At 40.8% G+C, this 13,261-nt stretch overlaps 1 protein-coding gene across 1 annotated transcript in view; it reads right to left on the bottom strand.

The window, feature by feature from the left end:
- LOC144611910 (vitamin D3 receptor B-like) overlaps window positions 1-13,261 on the bottom strand; it is a 172,145-nt gene that overhangs the window by 69,713 nt on the left and 89,171 nt on the right. Inside the window, exon 3 of the mRNA XM_078431231.1 lies at window positions 2,405-2,573. Coding sequence (XP_078287357.1) covers window positions 2,405-2,556 — 152 coding nt within the window. The 5' untranslated portion in view covers window positions 2,557-2,573. The remainder of the gene's footprint in view (window positions 1-2,404; window positions 2,574-13,261) is intronic.

Here is a 13,261-nt window from a genome sequence, read left to right as displayed (position 1 = left end):
GCACGTTAAATGCTGGCAAAGATCCAAGCCAGTAAATCTTCTCACCTACTTGCATTTCAAATCATTGAGCTGGACTTAGAAACACTTTTTCCTCTGACCTCATAGAATATCAGATGCTTGAAACTAATGTATGACCAAGACTATCCTCAAGAATCAATATTGCCTCTTATTGCCGTTATTTTAAATCATACTTTTATATTTGATATTGCTATTTTCTTCCTTTTGTGTCTTTACACCCCTCTGATTCTTCAATATCCCAGTTCTGTTTGTGTCTCATCCTCGCCTTACTCCGCTCTTTAGTATGCCTTATCACTGTCAAATATTGTTCTCATACTGTCTCAGTGTGACTCTCTTGACTCCAGAACGCATTAATGTTCTTCCTCAGTTTCTCATTCATTTGATCACTCTCGTGCACGCTTGTATCCAATAACTTCCACATCACAGTTTATACAAATCCCTCTTTCTTTTAATTGCATCTTGTGGGATGGGAGAGAAGGTAGTCCATGGTTTTTGTCTTTATAAATGCGCAAAACTATGTAATAAATTCTGTTCAACAACACAGATTACTGAAAGACATTACTATACCCTGACACCTAATCAATTCATAAAACATTGGAGCACTTCAGCTCCAGAAGAATACACAAATGTGGAAAACTGTTTTGTTAAGACAGGATAACTTTTGCAAGATGATTCTGATGCACAGCATCTCTCAACACGAGTAATAATTGAAAATCAGGCATGGAAATTAGCTACATAAACTCAGAACCTCACAATTTTTTGTGAATTAAAATAAAACAATAGAAAATGAGTGGTGGGTAAATTGATTGCATTGACTCCATGCTTACTTCTCCCCAAGAATGTTCTCTTCAAGCAAGATTCCAAGCAGATAATTTCAACTCTTCAATCAGTATTAGTCTTAGCAAAAATCACCAAAATATCTTCTCACTAAAAACAACCTTTTTCAGACACATATATAACTAACTAACGTGCCACACCGGTTACATTCAACATCAAAAGGAAGAGAAACTATTTCTGTTTTGAAAAGTAGTTCTTGCTCTTTTCTACATCAGGTAGTCCATGGTGGCTGGTTGCGTCTTCTCGTTGGCCGTGGACTGTGGGAGGATTATTAACCATCATCTGCAGTCCTTTGTTTCAACTACATACAACGATAATCCCATACTCAGTTATAGCGAACAATTGGCAATAATGCAAGCCACTCCCTACGCCACTCCACTCCCTATGGTCCGTTATAACGAGGGGTTACTGGATTGGATTTACATCAATTTATAGCAAATTTGTGCTTTTACATTTCTCTGCATGAAGACGTTTAACTGCTCCAAAACATGCAAAGAATATTAATTTCCTTCTTTATGGTTGGGCGTTTCTGGCTACAGGATTTTAAGCACGTTATTGTCAGTTCGAGTTTTCCAGAGATATCCATAAATCTTCATATTTTATATTGAAGACAATGCATTTTTTCAGCAAGAACCAGGCAATTAGCCAGAGGCCTGGAATACTGCTGTTTTGCCAAATGTACTTACCTTACAGAATTCTGTTAAAAATAGCAATTTTTAAACAGTCGGCATATATATATCGTTCAGGGATTGTAAATTCTAGGATCTGGTGTGACCAGCCTGCTACATTGTAGCAGGTTTGTAACAAGCCATCAGATTAAACCAAAAATCCAGTTCAGGACATAAATTGAGATCTTTTGCTGTCCCATTAAGCAGTCAAGTGATGGAACCTGAATGCTTGATACCTCCTGATTTTAATACAATCTCTGATCTGATGCAATAAATGCTGGCTCAGTTGAAACATTCAAACGAGAGTTGGACTAAATCCTTATTTGGGAGGAAGCAGAAAAAATATTTTGAAACAAAATTTCTATTAATTGCTTATATGATCGCAACGCACACCTCAGAAATCAAAGAACCGAAGTGGAAGCTTTGGAAAGGGGATGAAAAGGAATTTCTTTAGCCAGACAGTGGTGAATCTGTGGAATTCATTGCCACAGGCGGCTGTGGAGGCCATGTCAATGGATATTTTTAAGGCAGAGATAGATAGATTCTCGATTTGTAAGGGTGTCAGGGGTTATGGGGCGAAGGCAGGAGAATGGGGTTGAGAGGGAAATATAGATCAGTCATGATTGAATGGCAGAGTAGCCGTGATGGGCCGAATGGCCTTATTCTTCTCCTAGAACTTATGAAGCAAGTCACCCTTGATAACGAAGGGACTTTCATACACTTTCATGAGTATTGAGATTTTCAGGTTAAAACTAAATCGTTGCAAATGCATGTCAACAATCCCCTGGCTCTGGAACCTACTGCACCACTTTGCATGGTACTATGACTCAATTAAAAATGTGTTTTTGCAAATTGAATGCAGATTTAACACAGTTTCTTACCTGAAGAAGCCTTTGCAGCCTTCACATGTCATAGCATTGAAATGGAAACCAGTTGCTTTGTCCCCACAAACTCCACATATCCGTGGGCAATTTCTATCAAATTCATCATCTTCAGGCTGAAATGCAGAAGTACTCACTGCCATCTGTTCCATTTCTGTAATTCCTGTAACTGTAAACAAGAAAAAACGTATCTTTTGAAAATGTATACCCATATTGAGACAGGAATTATGGATAAAATGTCGTTACATGTTTTTGGTATATTTTTTAATACTATTCGGCACACTTGATTGAATTAGTGACCTGAACTGTTGACCGTAGCTGATAAGATCCTGAAATCCATTCGCAAGATGGTGTCACTGGCAAGGCCAGCAATAATTGCTCATCATTAACTGCCCTTGAGAAGATGGTAGTGTACCATCTTCAACAAATTCTGGTGAAGTTGCTCCTAACGTGCTGTTCAGAAGGGAGTTCCAGCATTTAGACCCAACACCATTGAAGGATTAGCAAAAGATCTCCAAGTCTAGATAGACTTTAGGAGAACTTGGAGATGATGGCTTTTTTTGAATGGCCCGACCCTTGGGAGCCTCCACACCATTGCTGTCCTTGTCCTTCTTGGTAGAAATCACAGGATTTGGAGATCCTGCTGAAGAAGGCTTCACAAGTTACTGCAACAGATCATATAGATAGTACATAATGTAGGCATGGCTTGTGGTTGAGGCAAATTAAAGTTCAGATGCTCATTGATTCAATATACCGCAAGGATACATTTTGGTTTAAGGCAAGTATTTTCCCTCCCTTCCTTCACCCACCCCCACCACCTACATGCTTTGCTGTACAATCTTTCTTCCTAAGCAGTCCCTTCATTATCAAGGGTGACTTGCTTTCACTTCAGTTCTATGGTTTCTGAGGTGACGAATGAAGCCAATGTGGGAACTGTAGACTCTTCCTCAGATGGGGTAGGAGGTGGCTGATGGGGTAGGCAGTTTGTAAGGTTGTGTTCTCTTTACATGGCTTGCGCAGGGCTGCTGTCTTCTCCCCGTACGTGGACTCGAAGAACCAAGTACATTCAAGGATAAAGTTAGAGTTGGTATATAATATTGCTTACTGCTACACAGACTGTTCCACATTGTTGAGAGAGTTTGTTAGTTGCCATCTAATTCTTTACATCTTTACAATTTCTAGCTAAAGTTAAAGTTTTACTTTTTCGCTTTGGATTCACAAATTGAACAAGTCATGATTCGATACCTCTGGAGAGAAGGAATAGGTGACATTTCGGGTCGAGACCCACTGAAGAAGGGTCTCGACCCGAAACATCACCTATTCCTTCTCTCTAGAGATGTTGACTGTCCCGCTGAATTACTCCAGCATTTTCTGTCTATCTTCAGTTGAAACCAGCAACTGCAGTTCCTTCCTACACATGATTAGCTACCTTGTTGGTGACTATCTACCGCCTGACTTGTTACTGTTAAACATTCACTACAACAGTACATATGCAGGATTGCACTTTAATAAACAGCAAAGGACCTAATGTATTCCTTCAGAGAGAATCGGCTTAATTCCATCTGTTGTGACTAAATAAAGGATCAAGGACACAGTATGGAAAATACATCATCTTCAGTGATGATGATCTAACCTATACAGAATGAATAACTCAGGAGGGCAAAATCCCAAAGACTTATACAGATGCATGAAAGAAGCCTGAAGCAATCTATCTGTCTCACATATATTTACGACTTTGTCTGTCAGCACCTGATCTCAGTTTACCATCTTCACAACAGAATAAATAGCACTGAATAAACATCACAAAGAGGGGAAATATTTAATGAGAACCTGGGGGCCAACTTTTTCCACAGAGAGGCTGGTTGGTACATGGAGCGAGCTGCCAGAAGAGGTAGAAACAGAAAATAGGTGCAGGAGTAAGCCATTCGGTCCTTCCAGCCAGCACTGCCATTCAATATGATTGGTACCCCGTTCCTGCTTTTTCCCCATATCCCTTGATTCCGTTAGCTATAAAAACTAAATCTAACTCTCTCTTGAAAACGTCCAGTGAATTGGCCTCCACTGCCTTCTGAGGCAGAGAATTCCACAGATTCACAACTCTCTGGGTGAAAAAGTTTTTCCTCATCTCAGTCCTAAATGGCCTACCCCTTATTCTTAAACTGTGACCCATCTGGACTCACCCAACATCGGGAACATTTTACCTGCATCTAGCCTGTCCAATCCCTTAAGATTTTTTTATGTTTCTATTAGATCCCCTCTCATCCTTCTAAATTCCAGTGAATACAAGCCCAGTTGACTCATTCTTTCATCATATGTCAGTCCCGCCATCCCAGGAATTAACCTGGTGAACCTACTACGCTGCACTCCCTCAATAGCAAGAATAGCAATGGCAAGGTAGTCGAGGCAGGCATTATAACGACATTTAAAAGACATTTGGAGATATATATGGATAGAAAAGGTTTAGAGGGATATCGGCCACATGCAGGGAGGTGGGACTGGTGTAGATGGGGCAACTTGGTCGGAATGGACAAGTTGGGCCGAAGGGCCTGCTTCCGTGCTGTATGGTTCTATGAAACATAGAAAGTAGGAGCAGGAGTAGGCCATTCAGCCCTTCGTGCCTATTCCGCCGTTCAGTACAATTGTTGAGGGAAATGGTATGTAAAAGAGCTGGTCAGATACTTGCATACTTTCTGACATCTTCATCACTAGCAGAGGTGACTCCAGGGCTGAAGCCCTGATTGCAGTGCCGTGAATAGATCAGTAGGTGGGAAGAATACAAATTGTTTCTCTTATGAAAGTGTGGTGAGCAAAGTATTGTGCCTTAAAACATGCATACACATTTTCATGTAGATTACAATTACATTCCATGTCCCCGCTCCACCACCACAATTCCATACAGGTTACCCACACATCATTGGTTCAGCACACCTGTTTAGGTGAAAACGCATTTCTACGCCATTAAGCTTTTGATTAACAATGCTCTCTAACACCCAAGTAATCATTTGGGTAGATCATCTGTGTACATAAAGCAAAAGAAACCGAAATGTCTTAGAATGGGAGAGTCATATTACATTATTAAATAATGTAAATAGGTAAATAACACACCTTAAAATCGTTTCACTTAAATGTAATCACAAAGGTGTTTTAACTTGGATTTCTTAACCGTAACCATTGGCAGCCAACTCACTGCGGAATAAACTCACAGATGACCACTGTGGAAATAGGATGCTAATCTTCAGGGATTTAAACAAACAACATTCCTTAGTTTGAAAGCTAATCCTCTTGTATTATGTAGTAAATTATGGCAGACTTCTATGTGGGGCCCCCCACAACCCTAAGTATAGCAGGAATTGAGTATGTAGTAACTGATCACAGCAAATGCTGGGTGTGAGAGAATATAAGTGAATAAATCTACAGGCTATGACCAAGATCAACCATGACAAAACAGCATCTTGTCACTAACAGATCAAAGAGTTCAAGTTTTAATTCTGACACTAAGCTATTTTTTAAAATCCACAATTATCTGAATTAAGTCATCAGTTCAAAGGATTCAATAACATCCTGCATTTATATAGCACCGATAAATTCAAAAGGTCTCTCAAGGGACTTCATAGACACAAAATCAGAAAAATGGATGCTGAACCAAAGGAGGAATAACTGAAATTTGTCAAAAATGAATGTTAACTGCAAATGGAATGGAATACTATATTGTCATATGTGACAAGTCACAGTGAGATTCTTTGCTGCATATCCAGTGTATATCGGTCTCCCGGTGGCCGAGCACTTCAACTCCCCCTCCCATTCCCAGTCTGACCTTTCTGTCATAGGCCTCCTCCAGTGCCATAGTGAGGCCCACCGGAAATTGGAGGAACAGCACCTCATATTTCGCCTGGGCAGCTTGCAGCCCAGTGGTATGAACATCGACTTCTCCCACTTTAGATAGTTCCTCTGTCCCTCTCTTCCCCTCCCCCTTTCCCAGATCTCCCTCTATCTTCCTGTCTCCACCTATATCCTTCCTTTGTCCCGTCCCCCTGACATCAGTCTGAAGAATGGTCTCGACCCGAAACGTCACCCATTCCTTCTCTCCTGAGATGCTGCCTGACCTGCTGAGTTACTCCAACATTTTGTGAATAAATACCTTCGATTTGTACCAGCATCTGCAGTTATTGTCTTATAATAACAGCTTCACGGTCGTCAGAAATCTAATCTGGTCCCTACAGGTTGGTGCAACCATCAAGAAAGCAGATCAGTGCATTTACTTTCTTAGATGTCTGAGAAGATTTGGCATGTCCATGAGGATTCACTCTAACTTCTACAGATGTGGTATAGAAAGTATTCTGATGAGATGCATCTCAGCAACTGCTCTGCTCTTAACTGCCTGGATCTGCAACGTGGTGAACACAGCCCAGTCCATCACATCACATCCTTTCATCCGGTCCATCTTCACAATGTGTTGCATCAGGAAGACTTGAAGTATCGTCAAAGATGCCTGCCATCCTGACCATTCCTTTTTCTCTCTTTTGCCTTCTGGGAAAAAATACAGGAACTTGCCAAAGCCTGTACATCAAGACTTAAGAACAGCTTCTTCCCCATTGCAATCAGACTCCTCTTTTCCCTCAAAAAGCCACAAAGCACTGGAGTAACTCAGCAAGTCAGGCAGCATCTTTGGAGGACATAGATACATGATGTTTCGGGTCAGGACTCTTCTTTGGACCGTAAACCAGTATCAGCAGTTCCTTATTCCTCTTGTCCCTCCCCTTCCCGGAGGTGCTGCCACGTACTCTTACTCTTTACTCTTTGGTTATTTCGTTATTGCACATTAGTTTTTTTTTACTACTTCAGATTGCACCACAATCTTGCACTGTTCTGCTGTTTTGCACTCATCGTTGTATTTATTATTACCATGTGTAGTTTACTCTGTAAGCCTCATACAAATTAGGAATTTCATTGCACCCTGGTGTACATGACAATAAACTAACACAATCCAATCCTGCTGCCATTTGCTTCCTTAGTCCCAATTATTCCACTTTACAAACTCAGTTGTGCCCAAGAATGCACAAAATAAATAAGTCAGCAAATCTTATTAAACTTGTCATCTCATACCTACATCACTGTGAAGGACAATACTATCGCTCCATTCTGAGAAGTAAGCTCACCTGGCCCTAATACCTTACAGTCTCCGGCAGCAGGCAGTTTTGGGCGTTCAGTCTTCCGCTGCATCCTCTGACTTTCAATCTCCTGCTCACTGAATGCAGTTGTGGCAATCAGTGCACAGAAAAAATAAACTTCCCTCTCTCATGGGAGCAATGGTAACTGACATGGCTTGGGTAAAATATATTTAGACTTTTTATTTTCAAAGTTCTTTTAATTGAAAGGCAGGGAATTTCTTGTGTAGAGAACTACTGTCATTACAAATGATTCCAGTAGCTTTTACCAATCATCAATGGAAATAGTGTTTAGTTTACTCAAATGGAATACACACTGAGATTAACAATCAAAAGCAAAAATAGGAACTGTTAAAGACAGCACCGCAAGTTAGGAAACACACCACAACCCTACTGATTTAGAGTCCACAAGGACTCAAGTAGACACGTGGGAGGCAGAAAGTACTCTCTACTGTGACGTCCTGGAAAAACAACTTCACCTGGGAAAATACAAACATAAGTGCAACTGCTTGGCTTGTCACAAGTCACTCTCAACTATGCAACACCTGTTAAAATGTCTTTTCTCTTTAGCAAGGTACAGGTGAACTCAGTTTACATTTCTGTTGTTTTGCTTGTTTTTATATGACGTAACTTTCCAAACATGTCGGTTTTGACGTGACACACCTTAACAATTTCAGTTGAAAATTGAGACATTGCCATGCAGACGTTGCCAAGCAAACTTTGAATAAAGTAACTAGAGAAAGGTTTTGGGAAATAGATCATTTTAATTATTAAGAATCTTTCTCTCAACATTCACAGGCATTCACAGTCCCTGTTACTCATAAGACAAACAAAATACATTCACTAAAATCTTGCTCCAAGTGCCAATGTTAAACTGGATTCTTTTCCCCTCGATCTTTCCTCAGTAAATATACTGAACCAACACACCGATCTTGCTTCAACAAGTTTATTCGTCACCCTGGGGGACTTACTCTGGTCCACAGCCTCTGACTCCCAAGGAGTCCGAAGTGTTCCCCAGAAGTAAGTGGTTTACAATAGGCATAGTACAAGTATATAAGCAGTAGCAAGCAGAAGCAAATTTGGCGCTCTTTCTTGGTCCGCCAATCATATCATGACACGGTATGTGTGTAAAAGTAAAGGGGGTGTCACAGGAGGATTGTGCAAACTCCACACAGACAGCACCCGAGGTCAGGATTAAACATGCGTCCCTAGTGCTGTGAGGAAGCAACTCGCGTAAATATGCCACTAAGCTGCATCATAAGATGTCCCAATGTGCCTCGTGCAAGCAATATTAGACATCATTTAACATTAACCACATAAAGGGACATTCGGATAGCTAAAGAAGGTAGATTTTAAATTGCATCTAAAAGAGCAGAAAGAAGTTTAGTGAGGAACGTCTAGCCCGTGTGTTCTAAATAGGTAACATTATGGTCACCGATGGTGAAGGAAACTGGGAAATTTGAAGAGAATAATCAGTAATTTTAAAATAATTAATTGCCAAATCAGGGGATAGTGTGTGCATTAAGATGGAGAGTGACACGGTTAATTCAGAGACGAGAGTCGTCAACCTAAAGAATGGTGACTTTGATGGTATGAGACAGGAATTGGCTAGGATAGACTGGCAAATGATACTTAAAGGGTTGATGGTGGAGATGCAATGGCAAAGATTTAAAGATCACATGGATGAATAACAACAATTGTTCATCCATGTGTAACGTAATAATAAATTGGGGAAGGTGGCTCAACCGTGGCTAACGAGGGAAATTAGGGATAGTGTTAAATCCAAGGAAGAGGCTTATAAATTGGCCAGAGGAAGCAGCAAACCGGAGGACTGGGAGAAATTTAGAATCCAACAGAGGAGGACAAGCGGGTTAATTAAGAGGGGGAAAATAGAGCATGAAAGAAAGCTTGCGGGGAATATAAAAACTGACTCTAAAAGCTTCTTTAGATATGTAAACAGGAAAAGATTAGCAAAGACAAATGTAGGTCCCTTACAATCAGAGACAAGTGAATTTATAATGGAACACAAAGAAATGGCAGAACAGTTAAACAAGTACTTTGGTTCTATTTTCACTAAGGAAGACACAAACAATCTCCCAGAAATACTAGGGACCGAGGATCTAGTGGGAGGGAGGAACTGAAGGGAATCCACATTAGTCAGGAAATAGTGTTAGGTAAACTGTTGTGACTGAAGGCAGATAAATCCCCAGGGCCTGATGGTCTGCATCCCAGAGTACTCAAGGAGGTAGCCCTAGAAATTGTGGATGTATTGGTGATCATTTTCCAATGTTCTATAGACTCTGGATCAGTTCCTGTGGACTGGAGGATAACTAATGTAACCCCACTTTTTAAGAAAGGAGGGAGAGAGAAAACGGGGAATTATAGACCAGTTAGCCATACATCAGTAGTGGGGAAGATGCTTGAATCGATTATTAAAGATGTAATAGCAGCAGATTTGGAAACCAGTGACAGGATCGGTCAAAGTCAGCATGGATTTATGAAGGGGAAATCATGCTTGACTAATCTTCTGGAATTTTTTGAGGATGTAACAAGTAGAATGGATAAGGGAGACCCAGTGGATGTGTATCTAGACAAGGTCCCACACAAGCGATTAGTGTGCAAAATTAGAGCACATGGTATTGGGGGTAAGATGTTGATGTGGATAGAGAACTGGTTGGCAGATAGGAAGCAAAGAGTTGGAATTAACGGGTCCTTTTCAATGGCAGGCAGTGACTAGTGTGGTGCCGCAAGGCTCGGTGCTGGGACCCCAATTATTTACAATATATATATATTGACGATTTAGACGAGGGAATTAAATGTGACATCTCCAAGTTTGCGATGACACAAAGCTGGGTGACAGTGAGAGCTGCGAGGAGGATGCTATGAGGCTGCAGAGTGACTTGAATAGGTTGGGTGAGTGGGCAGATGCATGGCAGATGCAGTATAATGTGGATAAATGTGAAGTTATCCACTTTGGTGGCAAGAACAAGAAGGCAGATTATTATCTGAATGGTGTCAGATTAGGAAAAGGGGAGTTGCAATGAGACCTGGGTGTCCTTGTACATCAGTCACTGAAAGTAAGTATTCAGGTACAGCAGGCAGTGAAGAAAGTTAATGGCATGTTGGTCTTCATAGTGAGAGGATTTGAGTATAAGAGCAAGGAGGTCCTACTGCAATTGTACAGGGTTCTGGTGAGACCACACCTGGAGTATTGTGTGCAGTTTGGGTCTCTAGATTTGAGGAAGGACATTCTTGCTATTGAGGGAGTAGAGCGTAGGTTCAGCAGGTTAATTATCGGGTGGCGGGACTGATATATGATGAAAGAATGGGTCGACTGGGCTTATATTCACTGGAATTTAGAAGGATGAGAGGGGATCTTATAGAAACAAATAAAATTCTTAAGGGATTAGACAGGCTGATGCAGAAAAAATGTTCCCGATGTTGGGGGAGTCCAGAACCAGGGGTCACAGTTTAAGAATAAGGGGGAGGCCATTTAGGACTGAGATGAGGAAAAACTTTTTCACACAGAGTTGTGAATCTGTGGAATTCTCTGCCACAGAAGGCAGTGGAGGCCAATTCACTAGATGTTTTCAAGAGAGAGTTAGATTTAGCTCTAAAGGAATCAAGGGATATGGGGGAAAACAGGGTACTGGTTTTAGATGATCAGCCATGATCATATTGAATGGCAGTGCTGGCTCAAAGGGCTAAATGGCCTACTCCTGCACCTATTTTCTATGTTTCTAATGAGCACAGAGGCAAAGGTGAACAGAGTTCGGATAAAGTCAACGCAATTTTGGATGTGCTTGAGTATACAGTGGATGGGAGGGGATGCATGAATGGTATTTCTCCGTTACCTTTTCTTTCATTATCTATTTTGATCTGATACCACTTTCTCTTCTTTTGACTTCTCATTAAAAGTTAAAACAGAAATGAAACTTATGGTAAATATTTTGCAGTTCTCACTGGGACCTATACCATCAGCACTCAGAGAGCACACCAGTTAAGACATCTGGTTTAAGGAGATATTTTGTCAAAGAAGCCAGGAGTTCACTCCCTATGCATTTTAATAGGAAAGTGGTTAGATTCTGGAGCATTGCTGATTATAAAGAACTTTTCTTGGCAAACCTTGCACACTGGACAGAACATTCACAGATGGAATCATTTTAAGCAAGATTTGCATGCAATTAAGCCACCAGTGTGATTAGTAATTAGAGGTATTTATACATCAAATATGTTCAGCCAATATGGTTTGAGGTTTTTCAATATGTTCTGCTATAGCCACAACATTTTACACAATGCAATTAACAATTGCAAGTCTGCAATGTATGAACTTTGTAACACCATTAAATAATAGGTAACCTGTGTGCTACTGTGTTTGCTTCAAGTGAAATCCCTCACAGTATAATTTAAATGTGAACAGATCCTTGATGAAAACCCAATCTTCTAATGTTGAAAATCCCAGGTTGTCATTTCAAATTTTATAATAATAGCTTGGTCACTCCATTTCAAGTATAGTATTACATCGGATAATGTGATGGACTGATAGCAAGACTGGATGGCATTAGTTTAAATCCTCCCCGACAGCACTAGCAAACACTCCCCCAAGGACATAGGTTCCATTCCAGGACGGTCTGCACCTGAGCTGGAATGGAACCAATGTCCTTGGGGGAGTGTTTGCGAGTGCTGTCGGGGAGGATTTAAACTAATGTGGCAGGGGGATGGGAGCATGAGCAGAGAGACAGAGGGGTGTAAAATGAGGGTAGAAGCAATAGGTAGCAAGGTGAAAAGTAGAAGTGGCAGGCAGTCAAATCTAGGGCAAAAATCAAAAAGGGCCACTTTTCAACATAATTGTATAAGGGGTAAGAGTGTTGTAAAAACAAGCATGAAGGCTTTGTGTCTCAATGCAAGGAGCATTCATAATAAGGTGGATGAGTTGAATGTGCAGATAGTTATTAATGAATATGATATAGTTGGGATTACGGAGACATGGCTCCAGGGTGACCAAGGCTGGGAGCTGAACATCCAGGGATATTCAATATTCAGGAGGGATAGACAGAAAGGAAAAGGAGGTGGGGTAGCGTTGCTGGTTAGAGAGGAGATTAACGCAATGGAAAGGAAGGAGATTAACGCAATGGAAGGGAAGGACATTACCTTGGAGGATGTGGAATCGATATGGGTAGAGCTGCGAAACACTAAGGGGCAGAAAACGCTAGTGGGAGTTGTGTACAGGCCACCTAGCAGTAGTAGTAGAGTTGGGGATGGCATCAAACAGGAAATTAGAAATGCATGCAACAAAAGGTAAAACAGTTATAATGGGTGACTTCAATCTACATATAGATTGGGTGAATCGAATTGGCAGAGGTGCTGAGGAAGAGGATTTCTTGGAATGTATACGGGATAGTTTTCTAAGCCAACATGTAGAGGAACCAACGAGAGAGCAGGCTATTCTAGACTGGGTATTGAGTAATGAGGAAGGGTTAGTTAGCAGTCTTGATGTGCGTGGCCCCTTGGGCAAGAGTGACCATAATATGGTTGAGTTCTTCATTAGGATGGAGAGTGACTTAGTTAATTCAGAAACAACGGTTCTGAACTTAAGGAAAGGTAACTTTGAGGGCATGATAATAATAATAATAATAATAATAATATTCATTTATTATCATTGCAACGAGTACAACGAAATTAAAAAATAGCC

The sequence above is a fragment of the Rhinoraja longicauda genome, chromosome 42, assembly GCF_053455715.1.
Source record: "Rhinoraja longicauda isolate Sanriku21f chromosome 42, sRhiLon1.1, whole genome shotgun sequence".
In the NCBI taxonomy this organism is placed as follows: domain Eukaryota; kingdom Metazoa; phylum Chordata; class Chondrichthyes; order Rajiformes; family Arhynchobatidae; genus Rhinoraja; species Rhinoraja longicauda.
This window is presented reverse-complemented; position numbering and strand designations above follow the sequence as displayed.